The 16,984-nt window shown below is 40.5% G+C and overlaps 1 protein-coding gene across 1 annotated transcript; it reads right to left on the reverse strand.

Annotated features, from left to right (window-relative positions):
• Positions 1-5,752: 5,752 nt before the first annotated feature.
• LOC128447910 (protein Wnt-2b-A) lies at positions 5,753-15,367 on the reverse strand. Its single transcript, XM_053430327.1, has 5 exons — positions 14,789-15,367; positions 11,890-12,110; positions 10,413-10,690; positions 9,344-9,608; positions 5,753-7,133 (listed from the first exon to the last, which is right to left on the reverse strand). The coding sequence occupies exons 1-5, from the start codon at positions 14,965-14,967 to the stop codon at positions 6,904-6,906; spliced, it is 1,173 nt and encodes a 390-aa protein (XP_053286302.1). The 5' UTR covers positions 14,968-15,367; the 3' UTR covers positions 5,753-6,903.
• Positions 15,368-16,984: the final 1,617 nt, after the last annotated feature.

Below are 16,984 nucleotides of genomic sequence, written 5' to 3' on the forward strand. Positions count from 1 at the left end.
AGGTGCTCAAGTGTTTGCACTCCGTGTCAGAGCGGGTTTCATGCGACGCGTTAAAACCTGCGTTGCTCGCTGACCTCCATGGTCACGAGTTAGGAATACAGAGGAGAGAAGGTAAACCTGACGACAACAAACCAGAGTGAGACAAAGAATGTATACATGTTTAAATTGATCCTCTCACGCCCTTTAGCGATAAGAATTTGTCACCATAAATGTACAATAGTGTGAAAAATAAAACACAGAAATGAGGATTTGAGGTATATGCCTGTGTGGCAACATTTCTGGCAGTTAACCCACTAGATAAGAGTTTTTGTTTGCTAATACCTTGTTACGAGACCCGTCATCTCACCTCACCTGCCTGAGTGAACTCTAGTGGACTGGGATCTGGGCTGTAAGTGTCCCTGAAGGTCACACGCAGCACATGTTGGTCTGGAGAAAAGCCCCAGAGACGAAATGAAGTCATGTCTATCTGTGGGTCTGTGCAAATGTATCCTCCATCTGAGAAGGTTCTGTACGATGTGCAACCTAAGATCACATATTTAATTTATTTTGGGGTTTCAGCCATTTTAATTCCTGATGACCAACAAGTAGACGTTGGTGACTGGGTCGTTGAAACTGCTGCCATTTTGTCTTGCTCCCGCACATTAATGAATGAATCTCAGAAGAAAATATTACAATGTTTATTCAAAATAAACAAACACACATAGTTGTGTGGGGGGGGGGGGGGCTTCTTTCACTGGGCTACAAAGTCATATGATCTAGTCAAGTGGAAACACATATCTAACACACCCTGTGTGAAGAGGCCATGTATTTAAAGGTAAGTGCCCAGCCCCCTAGTTAGCCATTAAAGCTGTTTGCTACATGCTAATAATAATTAGCTTCTTCCAACAGCTGCTAATGTGACATTTTATGAAGAAGAATAGGCTGAGAAGCCACCAGTTGCTAATTGGACATATGGAGAAGCTAAGCAGCTAACAGTTGCTAATTGGACATATTATGGAGCTAAGCAGCTAACAGTTCCTAATTGGACATATTATGAAGAAGCTAAGCAGCTAACAGTTGCTAATTGGACATGTGAGGAAGCTAAGTAGCTAACAGTTGCTAATTGGACATATGAAGAAGCTAAGTAGCTAACAGTTGCTAATTGGACATATTATGAAGAAGCTAAGCAGCTAACAGTTGCTAATTGGACATATGAAGAAGCTAAGTAGCTAACATTTGCTAATTGGACATATGAAGAAGCTAAGCAGCTAACAGTTGCTAATTGGACATATTATGAAGAAGCTAAGCAGCTAACAGTTGCTAATTGGACATATGAAGAAGCTAAGCAGCTAACAGTTGCTAATTGGACATATTATGAAGAAGCTAAGCAGCTAACAGTTGCTAATTGGAAATATTATGAAGAAGCTAACAGTCTTAAGGCGCAGGAGAAGGAGAAGTTAGCTCTCTGTTGCTGCCACAACACTCAGGCTCCAGATAAAACAGGAAGTGGTCCCCATGTCAGGCCTTGTACCAGCTCAGGTGCCATTGGTTTCATCCTTTATTATCAAGGTAAGTTCTCTGTGGCCTGTTCTACGTCTTGTCTGTGTTCGGCTCATGTTTGTGTTCTTGATACTTTGCTTGCAGCTACTTTGTTTTTGCTTGTTCTTTGGCACAGTTGGTTCGTTATTTCCTGGTGAAACCTCGACACTCATGTTTAGAGTAGTTTCAGTCCTATGGGGTTGAAGTGGTTTTGTGTCATGGCTGGCTGGCTGCTGCTTTGTCCACTGTCCGTTTGTTTGTTTGTCAGCAGATGTACACAAAGTGGTTCTCGACCAAACTGGAATTGGTCTGGTGAAAGATATGGGGCAAGAAAGAAACCATTTAAATTTGGCACAGATCTGGAGAAAGGGTGGATCCAGGGTATCCCTTTCTTTAACTTTGCGAGATATGTCTTTTACATTTTCAGTGAATTCCCATGGAATCATTTGTGTATCCAGTTAAACAAAATCGGTCACATTACGCAGATTAATATCTATGATAGTTGGTGTGGCTTAAATTCATTAAAGGGGACTACTGGACTTTTACTTATGGAAACATGGCAGTTTGAAAACTAATTTATGGTTATTTATCTTAACTTGTGTAGATTTCATGATCTCCATATGTCAGGTCATCACATGGCTCTGAGGTTTACTCTCCTGCTGCACTCATTGCCAACTGGGTCTTATCCATGCTTGCTGCTGCTTAACAGCGTGTGTGTCTACATGTCAATTGTGTTGTGACTAATTTTTTGTCACTTTAACATGCATAGGTTTTTTATTATACCCTTCACACAGCTGAAGCCTGCAGCTCGTCTGCTCATCAGTTGGACTGCCGGTGGACTTGCTCATCTCATTGCATGTGATATCGCTGTCTGTGATGCCTCGCAGGAAAGTAGACATGTGTCAGCTGGTGTTTGTTGACTATATAAAGCAGATTCTACCTCAAAGCTGGCGTCAGGCTCTGCACCAGATTTAGCTTTGAGGGGGAAGTTTCTAATAATCTCTTTTATCTGTCTCTGCTGTGCTGGTTTTGCTGTATAGGTCGTTGGGTTTGATGAGGTCATTGCCCTTAAATGCCAAATATTTGCTTTGTGAAAACGTTTTACACATAATTATTAGCTGTCCATAGGTTTTCTGAATTCATAAAAGGTTTATGCATTTGATCATTTGATTCAATGTCATCCAGTGGGAATAATTATTTGTGTGTGTTGCTGAATTCTTGAATGAAGGACACTGAATCTGAATACAGCAGTCAGTGTATGTCACTGGGGATATAAGTAGGTTAGATGACTACAATGCGGAAGTATTTTCCTTTATCTGCACTATAGAAAATCCCTTTGTGTGAGATTTATGTGGATCTTACTTTCTTCCACTTATAAGTATGATGTCACCTGACAAGGGCGATAAATGCTCTGTTCTATAGCAGCAATAGTCAAGTCCAACTTCATGTGCACATGGAGTTTTTAATTACTGCTGATAGGTTCATACGGGTCACCCTCTATTCTAAGAAACACTGTGAAAGAACTTTTCAACACTTCCTATATAGTCGTTAAACCAACAGTTTCACAATATACATATCAACATATTTCCCATATTTCTGAATGTTACAGATATTAATCATACGGTTGGGGGGAGCACAGTGTTTGAGCAATGGAGGACTAGTAAGAGGAGTTCAAGGAGAAAACTAAACATGTTTTTTATGAAATTGATGCAACGCTGAATTGTTTTTGACTGGCGAGCAGAGATTACAACATCTCTCTATGCTGGTTTCCCTGAATGTGAAACCTCCGTGTGGACCACACTGTTAGTCTCTCCCCTGGGCCAATTTTAGCTCTGAAATGTTGTTGAGTGGCGATGACCATTTGATATCACTGTGATGGCAGAGAATGCCTCTGATGCCACTCCTGTTATTTTTACAGACTTCAACTGGATCTCACATCGTGTGGGACAAAGCAGCATGGATACTTTGACACATTGTAATGATCAGCAAAGTATTATTCATCTACTCCGTGTACAGCAAGTCATTACGCTCCTCATTCATTTAGACGCTGCCGTATAATACTACTATAATTCAACTTCGGAGATATATATTGCATTCTATATCAAAGCTTCCCATCTGCTCTGAAATAACAGAACTTTAAAAAGCTAACCTCGTTGGATGCATTATCCTTATCCTCTCCATGCCATAGTTGAACAGCTAAGGCATAGCAGGCCATATAAGCTTAAGGAGAACAGAAGACCTCTAATGAAAGTGACAGAGGGTGGATCAACAAGGTTTTATATAGAACCACTAAGGTATTTTGGGACCTGCATTTCCAAGGTGAAAATACCTCCCTTAGACAGTAACACACACCAGGACACTGACGTACCAATGTCTGACCTGCCAAAGATTGACTCGGACGTAAAATAAATTGTGGCCTCTACGGCGGAGCCATTGATGCTGAAATGTAATGATTAAACGTTTAGATATTGTATACTACGGTTTTAAAGTGATTATAGTCACATGTTTATGAGATGTTGTGCATCAGGGATGCAATAAACAGCTGATAGGATATTGTTAGTTACATCCATTGGCATTCATTTGTGGTAGAGCAGGGCACAAACACCACTGCGTCCTCTGCCAAATTGTTGTTTTCTTCTAAATAAGCCCAATTCAGGACAGTGTCTTCTCAAAGGATGATCGTAAACAGACTCGAGGATAACATTTCCTTGTAGCGGAATCTGATTACAAAGTATATTTGGATAATTTAGGTCATCCACTGCAGGAATAATACCCGGTAAGCTGAGATGTTTGTGACTTGAATTTCTATGACTCATTTATACAACCATTCACACCCACAGGCAATTTAGAGTTTCTTATTAACCTGCATGGCTTTGGATGTTGGAAGAACACGAGACCTCCACACAGAAACGTTCTAACCACTGCACGTCTGTTAAGTTTTGAAGGCTGGAGAAGCACAGGCTGACGACGGCCCCACTGCCCTCGCCTTTTGTAATCTTAAAGAAAAACACAGCCATCATACTCTTCATTTACATTCAAAACAGCCTCTTGTGCTTGCAATTAACTTTTGACTTGCGAACATTTGACGCGGCTTGTCATTTGGCCGTGTTCAAAGAGCTTTACTTTGGCTCTCCTCCTCATTACGTGGACTTGAAACAATTTGTTGACTCTCAGCATCTACAGCTTGTTGTCAGATTCATTTAGATCTACAAAACCCCCTCAGAGGGTTGAGTCTCCAATGGCCCAACATGATGTTTAGCTGCATTACCAGATGTTGAAAAGTCAAATTCAGGGTCCGCAGCTACTTCACCGCTCTTTTTGCAACGTCTTGGCTCCGTTTCACAAAATACTTCACATCTCACAAACCAGTCGGGGCCAGTGAATATGTGTACAAAGGATTGAAAGCTCAGTGCAATAAGATTGCATTGTAAAAGTGCTCCGCTACAATGTGATAACAGAAGATACTGGTTGGAGAGTAATGAAAAACAATCGATGGGATAAAATGAAGTTTACAGCTTTAAACTTCATGTTTTAATATCTCACTGTACACAGGATTTAAAATTTTCAGGTTTCATCTCTTTCTTACCACGCAAATTTGGATGGATGCAAACATTTAAGCATACAAGCGTGTTTTTAACACTATATTAAACGATTATACTAACACAGTATTCACATCAAAATCAACCCTGCGTTCAGAAAAACAAAAATCCAAGGCGTTGTGTTGGTGGAGCGTTAGATGAGACAGTGAGATTCCTGGAGGCCAGTTTGAGACATAAATCTGTGAGTTACACCCAATCACCTCAATTTGTTGTGAGGAACAGGAAATTACAACTTCGGAAAGTCATCAATTCAAACATAATATTACTGTCATCGGTTTAATTTAGTAATTGCATCATTCTGGTCTCAAACTAATCTACTCGGAATATACTCAACCGGCCCATGCTTGTCAGAGGAAATTAACTGGTTTCAACTTTGTACCAACATTATTTTGTCCAAAACGCCTCACTGGACTGACTATGGGGGCTGGTTTTCAAACATTACTGTTGTTTGTCTGAACCATCAACAGTGGATATGCGACCTTAATCGCACCCAAGATGGCTGGCTGCAGTATAGGTCACGAACCCTCTCTCGTCCGCATATGGAACATGGGTCAAATAAAAAAATCAAGGTACACATTATATACATTTTTCTCAGGCAGCTAGTGAGGGTGCCTCCTGAGCGCCTTCCTTTGGAGGTCTACTGGGCACGCCCAACAGGGAGGAGACCCTGGGCCAGCAAGTTCTACACCCAGAACTTGCTGGCGGGACTACATATCCCATCTGGTCTAGGAATGCCTCAGAATTCCTTAGGAAGAGCTGGAAAGTTCTGCTATGGAGAGGGTCGTTCAGGACACCCGACTTGGCGACCAGATCCCAGAAGAGCGGAAGACGATGGATGAATGTGCTAAAAACAGGTTGAAGCGTCATCATTGACAACTGAGACTGACTTGCAACCGGTCAAGTGCGTGTCTCGGCAGGAGCTTGATACGGTTGCTCCACACCACAATCACTACAGCACAGAATCCAGGATATTAGTTTCATGTCTTTATATATAGTCTACGGTCTGGACAGTTGCTAGCTGTGGTAAAAGTGTTAACTATTTGAATTAGACAACTCCTGTTAGTTAGTTAGTTAGTTATTGACATTCAGATATGTAGGATACAGTGTGAAACTGGTGAATTATAGACAGTAATCCACAGTCCATTTAAAACTTTACTGCACTACATTTTTGCTATTGGTGTGCCCTTTTACCCCCTGAGAACCAACTGAACTCCAACACTGCTGTTTTAACTGGAAGTACATTCTTGTTCTCCTGCTTTTTGTTCCTTTGATTTCACAGTGCGATATTTGTCCATTTTTTAAGTTTGTTCGAGTTCTATTAATCAGAAACAACGAGTCTTTGTGTTTTTTACATGATTTGTTGCAGAACCATACAATGGTTTAATGTCATTTAAATGTGTCAGTGTTTGTACAAAAGCTGAACGATATTTCCATCTCCATTTCCTCAGGCAAACATTCCTATTGTGATCATTACTATGATCCTGAGTTTGAGCTCAATCATGTGCTCACATCGTCTTTACATACTGTTAATCAACAGACATAATTTTTCTTCCTAAACAAACGATGCATTTACAAGTCATATTTTTTTTTTTCTTAAACAAATTGTTCTTGGATCGTATCAACACACAGTAACTGGTTATATTTCCCAGTTTAGCAAAAAGCTTCTGAAGTGTCAAAGGCTCAAAAGTCCGAGGTATTACAGTTAAAGGAACCCAATCAATCTCATAATAAAATGCAGTCATTAGCGCAGGGGTTAACGAGTCAGTGGTTGGTGACGTCTCCTTTTTTAGGTTATGTCCAGCCAGTCCGGTCGCTTGTGGGGCTTGCAGGTGTGAATGTCCACCATGTCCTCACAGTCTTTGCATTCCACAGCGCAGCACCACTTGAACTTGCACTCGCACTTGGTGACGCGCTTGACTCGCATGGTGTCGTAGCCCCGCCCACAGCACATGACCTCACAGCCATCCGTGCCTCTCGAAGACTTGTTGCACACTCTGCCCGATGTTCCCAAGGAGCCTGTAAAGAGATGAAATCAGTCAAATGCTGCAGTTTTTGTGTAAAAATACCCAATTATGCATTGATTCCACTTGAATCATCTAATCGATTGATCACATTTCAGCAATGTGTACTTTCTTCCTTCTCCTTTTTCCAAAATGTAAAGAAGATTGATTTTTGTGGGACTTAGAAGAGTAGGGAATATTGACCTTCACGGTTTAGAGAATTATTATCAAAGTCACATCTCAGGCTCGGTGACCTGAGTGTCTCTTGACTTTAACCTTATTACTAAGACTTTTTTGAGTCTGACAGAAATTCACGTTTATTTGTAGGAAACACAATGTGTCAAACTGTATGTATTTAATGTAAATTATGTCTGACTGCACCAAAGGTCCCAAAATATTGGCCATTGCCCAGAGAGCTTAGTTTGTCATCATAAAATAGCCAATGGGATCTTAGATTTCAAAGTTGGGTGATAATTATATATGGCTTTGACCCCTTTAACATTATACATAGCTGTATGTGTAGTATTAACATGTAATCATACAGCATATTAGTGCCCCTTTAAAATAAATAATAACTTTGTGCTGTTTTTAAAGCAGGAACTACCCTCACCTTTCTGTTGCTGATACAGTAACTCTAGATAGTTGGTTACGTATTGTTTGTTCTCAAGTGATGACATAGCTGTCCAGAAGAGCAAATGTTGGCAGGTGATAACTTCTGAAGTTTCATGCTGAAAACTGAAACTATTTTTCAAAGTAAAGTATTAGAGTTCCCACACTCATCGGTGGGATTTAGGCTTCCAGACTCCTTGACAGAATCGCCTCAGACCCAAACACAAAGGTGTCCATGTACTCAGGTGTAAAATCGCAAGCCTAAGATCAGATGCCATGACTAATAACAGCGCATCCCTGAAGTAAAGGGGCAGGGGTAAGATGAGCTATTCCCCTCAGGCTCTGGGGAGTGGCGATTACTACTGACCAAAGTAGAGAGATTGGAAAAATAAGCCTGCATGTATCCTTAGGCTGTGAATTCCTATACAATGGAGATTAGTTGTGAGGAGGGTCAATAGCTCCTTCTTTTTAGATCACTTTTAACAAGGAAGCATGGCCTTTCCTTTCAGTGAACACAGCTTCATTATTGTCAACCTGTAACCACGCTAACAGCAGGGAGGTGTGGGAGAATCTGTTTAAGTCAGAACCATCATCGTCTCCCCCACGTATGCACTATGACAACTTCCCTCAACTATTAACAGTGAGTTAGTGAACTCCTTCACGCTCTATTGAAGAGGCTGGATTGGAGGAGAGAGACAGAGCTTAACAAGACAAAGCAAACACTCGGAATTAAAGGAGATGTTAAAGGTCAAATGATTGAACTTTAAGCTGCGGAGGAATGCAAGCCTTCAGTGGATGTGTCGGATTCTTGTCGATTTTGTAAAACTGACATCCGACCAACTATGGGTCTGTCTAGGTACAATGTAGATTGAAATGTTAATTTAAAGAAATCGTTAAATTACTTCAATAAAAGCTCATAAATATGGAAGTGACTGTAGGTGTGAGTGCTGATGTACAACCTGACTTAAATGAAGGTTCACTGGAGAGTGCACATACTGTAGTTCCATGCATACCTCCACTAAGGCTAACACCCTATGTCGCAGGGTTAACAGAAAAACATCCCACGATCCGCTTACAATTTAATTTTCTTTTGTGTGTCATATCCCAACCCTCCACTAAAATATAATTGATATCGGTTGAGTGGTTTTGCATAACTTCTTGGTGGAAGTAATAAAAGGGGGTCTTTAGATGTCAGGAATGCTTCAATGGACACAAACTTAGTTTGATCATCTATAATAGAAAACTGGATAAGTGAAGAGTTGAGTCTGAGCAGCTACATGCTGGGAAGAGTGTCAGATATCAGAATATACCAAAAATGAACACTAGTCATTGTACAATGCATTTTCAAGCTCTCAAATTTTGAGTACCTCAATTATAGTAACGATAAAGACCAAAGGATAAATAGAAAATTTCTTCTGTTGTGTCATTAGGATGAATATACCTTTTTTGTAAGATAATTATAATTCCAAAGGAAAGAAAGATTTAAGGTGAGAAATTGCTGATCATCGTTATGCAGTGTCAGTCCCCTATCATTTCTCTTTTACTTTTGTAAAGCACCTTCTGTATTGTCTGTGTCCACTTGTTGTATAAACGCAAAAGTTTTTCTAAAAAACTCACCAGCGGCTCGGTCCATGAGACAGTAATCTGGCGAGTTCTCCACGTATACTAACTCATTCCTGGTGCTTCCCTTGAAGTCCCTGTCGGCCACCGTAAAACCCGTCCCGTCCTGGTTCATGGTCACCTCGATGGCCGTGTTGTACTTCTTGCGCAGGTAGTCTCCAGTTCGCCTGAAGTCCGACATGGCCAGCCAACAGGTTCTCAGAGAACAGGAGCCGCTGACCCCATGACACTTGCACTCCAGCTTCATAAACCGCTTCACCGCCTAGAGCAGGGGTCAGAGGTGACAGGGTGTTAAGCCGAGGATATTGCCCATGGCTTGATTTAAGTGTGATCGTCCCTGTTAGCAGTTGTTAGCAAAAATCCTTCACTATTACGAGACTGTTCTTAAAACTAAGGCTGGAAATATTGTACATAAAGCTAAATCTATTGATAAAAGCACGTGATAATATCTGCTGTTGTTAGAGTTTATATCATTGTGGGGCCTTGACCCCTTCAGCCTAATTGAGTCTATATGTCTCTAAAAAAGGAAACTTATGTGTTTAAAAGGGGCTAATTATAATACCAATGGAAGGGAGTAAAATATTTTCGTTAGCAAAAGATCAGCCGATATAAGAAATTTGAAATTATTCATATTATTTTCATATCACTGCATTGGTATCATGTCTTGAAATAGATATAAATTTAAAACAAGATGGCCAATTAATTAAAAACAAAAATTTTGCTAATTACAATTCTGCTAATTTCGAGCAAGTATTCTCAATCATTGGATGGTACCAGCTTCAAAAACTTGATAATTTGTTGCTTTTGCTAGTTGTTATATTGTAAACTGAGTATTTCGTTTTTGAACTGTAATTTGGACAAAAGAAGACTTTTTTTTTTTTTTTAACCTTCTCACTGTTTTCTGCTGTTGAATAAAAGATGAGATTTAGAAAAAAAATTGCAGATTAAGTTTTACACAGACAGTAACAATGCTAATCTGTGTTATGGGAAATATGATTTGTTTATACATTGTGAGACAAAGGAAACAACACAAAGGTCAGGTGTAAAAAACAAAGCTCCCGCTCACCATCCGACCACACCGGTTGTTGTGCAGGTTCATTAGTGCGCGGGCGTCTTTCACCATCCTCTCCCTGGCGTCTACGAAAGCTTTGGCAAACTTTATGCCATAGTTGATGTTGTCGCTGCATCCACCCCAGTCAAAATTCCCCTTGTCGTCGCTCGCTTGTCCACGCTTGTGGCCGTCGCAGTTGCAGATCTTGAGCTCCCCCACGCTGCAGGCCCTGGTGATGGCGTAGACCACCCCTGCGGAGGAGATGGCGTACACGAACGCTGCCTCTTGGCTGCCTGGGTGCACGAGAAACGAGAGGTTTGATCAAATAATGTTGAAACAGAAGATATCTTTATTTTAGCTTTTATTACCTCCCCCAAAGCAGTGATGCCTAGGGATGACCCCTGTCTGTTGGTTTGTTTGTTTGTGTGCCATCAGTATTACTCAAAAAATACACAACGGGTTTCAACAAAACTTTGTAGAAAGATGAGACAACCGTACAATTTTGGTGTCAATCTGGACAAAGTGGCAGATCCCAAAAATTATTTTCCACTTCCCTTTACATTGCAAAATAGGCCGTTTTTCTTTTTACGTTTTCATAGATTTTCCAGGGAATAATTCATGTATCTAAATTACATATAAACATATTGTGGGAGGTAATTTGGTGCAGCTTGATTGAGTTTAATAGGACTGTTGGGCCTTGGCAGAGGTATGCGCTCCACTGAGTGCCATTCTAGTTTTATATATGACAGTGTTTCATATGCTGTCAAACATTGCAATGCAGCTGGTTTTGTTACTATTTTAGGTCGGATTCAAACTGTTCCTTTTGTGCACTGTGTTACTGTTCAGCAAAGCAGCCTTTTCTCAGGTTTATTCCAGACAGCAGGAGCACAGAAATCAGTCCATTTATGGTGGATGATCCAGACTGAGCTAACAGCATATCAGCTATAACATCACAGTCCAGCCGACTCTCCTTTCACCTTTTTAATTTGCACAGATGGCAGCTTTCTCAGTCACTGGGCTGTGTTTTCATTTCAGACAAGAGGAGATTTTGGAGGTTATTTGGTCTGGCATTCCCACCCACCTCCCGTCCTCATTCCTGCTCACGCAATGAAGCAGAACACAGGCGATATGTCAGGGAGTAAAACTTTGTCTGGCAGCCAGAAACATCTACCCAAATATTTACATCTCCTATTTCTGTTTATATGATGTGTGGATCTCTCGATCTGCTACTTGTTTTTCAGAGAACATCCACTTTCTCAATCTTCCCTTATTTCAGAGAAGTTTAAAAAAAAAACCACAACACTTTCTCTTTCTGTTTGTATTCTGGGGCAAAGTTAATTCCAAAAGACACTTATTAATTCTGTGCTTATCTGCGAAGAACGGAGACGTTTACGAGGATGATTAACTCGAGTGTCACTGACATAAACAAACCACTGTCACGCACACACAAAAAGAAACCACACAGATAGAAATCCCAGTCGCACAGACTCACTTCGCAGCATCACTCTGCCAAACACAGTGTGGTCTCGCTCCAGCGTGCTGCAGTTCCAGCGGTGGTTCCTGAACTGGTGCTGGCACTCTTTGATCCACTCTTTGGCTCCCTCCCCAATGGACTGCATCAGGTCCGGGTGCCGCTGGCAGAGCTGCCGCTGCTTGTTCACCAGGCCGGGAATGTTGTCACAGATCACCCGAGCACCCAGCGCCCCGATGTACCTGCAGTATTCATGATGATAAGTTAAAGGTGCACTTCACCATCTTTAACACCAAAAGAACATGTAATGGTCATTTTACCTGATGAGGTCATAGTTGTATCATTAAGGGTTATTTTTCTTGATCTTTTGATTAATTCATATAATATCAACAGAATAAAAACAGCTAAATATTGTAATTCCAATGGTTAAATTAATTGAATCAGTTGTAAAGTTGTTGATATAAAGTTTATTTCGGATTAACTTGTCCAATGTTGTGTTGCCATTTTGCCACTGGTTCTGTGTCTAGTTCTTTTTACAAGTGGGAGATACCTCTAAACAAAGTCTGTTAAAAATTCTGTAAGACATTAGTATTTAACCGGTGAGATGAGTTTAACTGAACTCTATGGAGAAGCATTAGTTGTCATTTATTATTCAGCATTTTCTTGCATTTCATGGACTAAAAGTCAAGATATCCCCACTTGTGCTGTTTAGATTTTTTGATGGTTTAAGTTCCCCAACTTGATAAAGTGCAAAAATAATAATAAGGAAAATATATCTTGATTGTAAGAAGGACTAATAATTAATGGTGGGTTTTGGGATGATATTATGTTGTGTATTTGCTTAACACCAGAATTTTACATAACTCCGATCTAAACAGTTATTCAAGACCTTTAAACGGTAGTTTTAATTACAATTAAACAAACAGCATTTTAATAAGTAAAGGTGCCTGTACATGTGATTAGCTAATAAAGCTGACTTTGGCAAAGGAGTGATATTAATCTCCTTATCTAGAACTCAAGATGCACATGTGGCAAGGAGGAAAGAATCAACATCAAATAAGCAAGAAAATGTCTTTTTTTCCCCTTTAAATTTAGATCACTGGCAGTTGCATATTATTCTTTACTTTCATACCCTTCTACTTCTTAAGACCTGGAAATTCAGGATGTAGAAGAGATTATTAAATTCCTGACGTTCAGTGAAAGCACCTCTTTCCCTGTGACAGGCCCATTGCTTCCTGCTCTATTCACACATAATCCCTTGACTTTGTAGCAACTCTTAAAAGGCCGGATCACATGCTGCTGGTATTGTAACACAGTGGGGGGGTGGGAGGTCTTATCAGCAAGACATGATGACAGTCATCTACAGTACAAATGGCGCTCAGGCCTCTCTCCCTCACAGATCAACCATATGATGCTGCAGACGACCCCCTCCCTCCCCCCCGAAGCCTGCACGCTCCACTCTCCATCCGGATATCATTATAGTCGCTAATCGCCACCACATTTGTGTCGCCTGGCCACCGAGACAGAAACAGACGTGGCAGGCAGTTTCCACTCCTCTTATGGCTGTCCCAGTCCAGTTCTCGCTGCAACTCTCTGCCTGAGCAGTAAAGCAGAGCAGGAGCACTACTTGTGTTTATTGTGTGTTGTGCCAAGGACCCCCTGACTGTCCGGGAAGAGAGAGAGAGAAGTTGGTCCTGCAGCAAGAAACACGGCAGTAATATAAATTATCGGTTAAACTACGCTGTAACAATACAAACCAGGGTTAATTAAGCTTTCAAGGCTCTGCTGCTCTGGCGCTCGCCTTTTCTTTGGAATTCCTCAGCAATTTAATCAGTTTCTTCATGATGTATTTGCATTAGATAGCCAAGAGATTACACAATTACAAATAGGATAACCTATATCCCTTTCAATCTCTTGGGAAATTACCATTTGTAGCATTATTTACAAAGGGTGCGTTTTTTAATCTAAATCCGTTTGTAAAACAGATGCTCAGACCAATATTTCTTCACTACAGTTAGTTTAATATAAAGGGCACATCCAATGTATTTGTGAATGTGACCTGATGCATGACCATAATTATGTCTAGGGCTACACAGCTAATCAAAATATTGAAATGTGCAAATTCCAAATCACAGGAGCTGCAATTTGTGCACGTGTCACATGAAGCGTTGTGTGGCAGACTTGCCCTCCACACACAAATCATCAACTCAAGTCAGAAGGGAATATGCTGGTTTGCTGCAGACCCCGGCAAAAACCACATCGTTAACATTTTCGTATTTTCTGCAGTAAAAATGAAATGAAAAACTCAAATATCATCTCAATATGATTTATTTATTCTGCATTTCGTTCAGGCCTACAACTGTCCCTCTCCAGTGTTGTTGTTTTACCCTCTGGACGTTTAAAGCCTCAGGAGAAATCATCAAGGGGCATTTATTCATGCATCAGCGCCTGCACCTGCCACTTACTGTGGGAAAGATGGATGGATAGGGGAGACCAGCCCCAGCACCATTAATCTTCATACACACACGACACACATTAGCTGTGCCGCACATCTCACTTTGCATCGTTGTGTATGAAAAAGATTCCACCGCACAGAAAGTAGGATAAGATGAAGATTATCAGATTTTTTCACACTCCTTAATTTTCTTCTTTTTCTTAAAATGCATTTCCATTTTTATACCTGGAATAAAATGTTTGTAAGGAAATTAAATGTAGTGTAAGTTGCAACACAAAAGACAAATCAAGTTTAAGACATGTATTTAAATACATGGGGTTAAAAAAAATGCATAAATGCCTTTTGTGAAGTTTTGTGTTGGACATGTGTGCATCTTAAGTTTTCTTTACAGCGGTTGCATGGATATTGATTTTACAGATGTATAAGTAGATCATAGTGTCTGTGAATGAAACAGATGCCACTCACCACCACGAAGAATCCACTCTCGGTGTGAAAATGAGCAGAAGCAGAATAAAAGTGAAGTATATTTTGTGGATGGGTTTGGAGTGATGCTGGATCTTTGTCCCATGTCTGATCCCCATAGTCCTGCTGCTGTCGGACACACCTCGAGATCCCATCAGACAAAACACGGTTCCTCCTCTCATGTGTTGACAGAGGCTGCACACTCAGGTGTGAGAGTCCATGACGACTGTCCTCCGTCCATCACTGGGAGACAAAAGAAACTTCCCACGGAGAAAAAGTGGACTAAACTCCATCAGTGAAGCGCTGCGAGTTTATTAAAGCCGAGCAGCTTGTCCGACTGTACTTCCATGGTCTTCTCTGGCGTCCCACATTGTTCTTAATGAGAAAGCTGAGGGCTTTTGTAGACTCTTGTGTTGATTCACCTTCAATCCTCAGCTGTTGCTCACCGAAGTTAAAGCCATTAATGCCGCAGGAAGTTCTCCTGAACAACACGATAACGTGATAGAAGTAGCAAACACCAGATGAGTCCAAGTGGAAGACGTATTTCCAGAGGATGGGACGGAGCCTGTGCGCACCTTTCCTCCTGGAGCCGGAGTAAGGATGCGCACAGAAACGTGCAGCGCAGCGCTCCGGTGCGTCAGCTGTCCCTGACCCTACCCCCACCTCCCCCTTTGTCAGGACAGTACAAACAGCGGTATGCAGACCTGCAGACAACAGCGGTATATATTTAGGTCATCACTGTCTGTGATGTCTGCCACTCTCAAACCAACGCATGCATTTGCCCAACTCAGCTCTGCGCAGTAATATCGTGTATTAATTTATTAACGAGAGTGATGAGGAGAGTTGAGCCCGTACTCAATTATCATACACAGAAAAATGCCCTAATCATGAATCCTTTTGATAATCGATTGGTTTCGTCTTTTTTAAACAAACATCAAATATGAGGCAAACTAGACTTTAGAAGAAGTCTCCTTAGTTTTTAGTTATTACAGGTATTTCACTATTTAATCAACAAAACAATCAGTTACTCAAAACAATGGCAGATCAATCAAGAATTCAAGTTGTGTTAGTCAGCCAAATATACATTCTGTATAGATATATAATTGTTTTCCATAGGAACTTGTTGCCCTATAGAGTTCAGTTAATTATTGTTATAGTAACAGAAACCAGGTCAGAACTATTCAGGACTGGGTTATACAACTGAACAATAACTCTGTCTGTGGCCATGTTTAATGAATAATTCCTTCACAATGATTACAAATATGAATAAAAACGCTGATCTTCAAAATGATTAAACCCAAAATTGGTTTCTAATGAATAAAAACAGGGAGGTAGATCATTGCTGTTTGTCTCATTGGTGTAGAGGAGAACACTTGCTCGGGAAACGTCCATATGAGTTTTAGTTTGACCCATCATCTGACAGGAAGCTGGTGTCTCCATAGAAATGGGCACAATCCTTTCCTGGGGGCATTTTAGACGTTGTTTCATATGTCTGCTCCTCTAGTTGGTGTCTATCCAATGGACTCGCAAAATTATACATATCTGGTGTTGCATGAAAACCTCATTGCACTTTATTTCAATGATTTTAACCAATGAAAACTCAGTTGAACAATTTGAAAAAATGCACTGCTTTCAGTCCACAAAGGAAACTTTATATTCCTGAAAATCTGTTTTATTGAACAGTTGCAATATTTTGTTTGCATTTCAGCAGTCAATGTATTTTATATCCTCCAAAATCACAGTCTTACCTGAACCTTAACTAGTACACTAGACGTCAACCTCTATCCTAAGACTCTTGATTTAGATCAGGGTTTTTTCCCCCAAACCGTTCAGCCTCTGACCAAACATTTACAATGTTTCCTGTTAATATACCTGTTTGCAACTGTTGCTAATTTGTCATTGTCACTTTAGGGGTCATGTTATGGCAAAGATTATCAAAAGGCTTACGATAGATTTAGTTTGAAAGTCAACTACTTTTGTAAATCTTTGTAAGGAAGGCTAAAATATGCTATTTCTAACTGATTGTACATTGTATCTGTCCGTCCCTGGTTTGAGGAGGTGACTTAAATTAGCTGCACAGAATTAACTTATTTTATGGTCTCAGTGATTTACTTCTAACATTGCTTTGAACAAACTTCCTTTTGTAGGCCTGTACAGAACATTGAAAATGTTGTTTGAAACCAGCCTTGAGGTCTACTG

This window comes from Pleuronectes platessa, chromosome 2 (genome assembly GCF_947347685.1).
Source record: "Pleuronectes platessa chromosome 2, fPlePla1.1, whole genome shotgun sequence".
NCBI classification, from domain to species: Eukaryota; Metazoa; Chordata; class Actinopteri; order Pleuronectiformes; family Pleuronectidae; genus Pleuronectes; species Pleuronectes platessa.

Bases quoted from the DNA above. Each gene is read 5' to 3' on its own strand.
- LOC128447910 (XM_053430327.1), bottom strand. From the start codon at position 14,967: ATGAGAGGAGGAACCGTGTTTTGTCTGATGGGATCTCGAGGTGTGTCC. The intron at 12,111-14,788 runs GTGAGTGGCATC...TGAATACTGCAG, and splicing joins AGAGTGGATTCTTCGTGGTG to GTACATCGGGGCGCTGGGTG. The intron at 9,609-10,412 runs GTGAGCGGGAGC...CCCCTGCTCTAG, and splicing joins ACAACCGGTGTGGTCGGATG to GCGGTGAAGCGGTTTATGAA.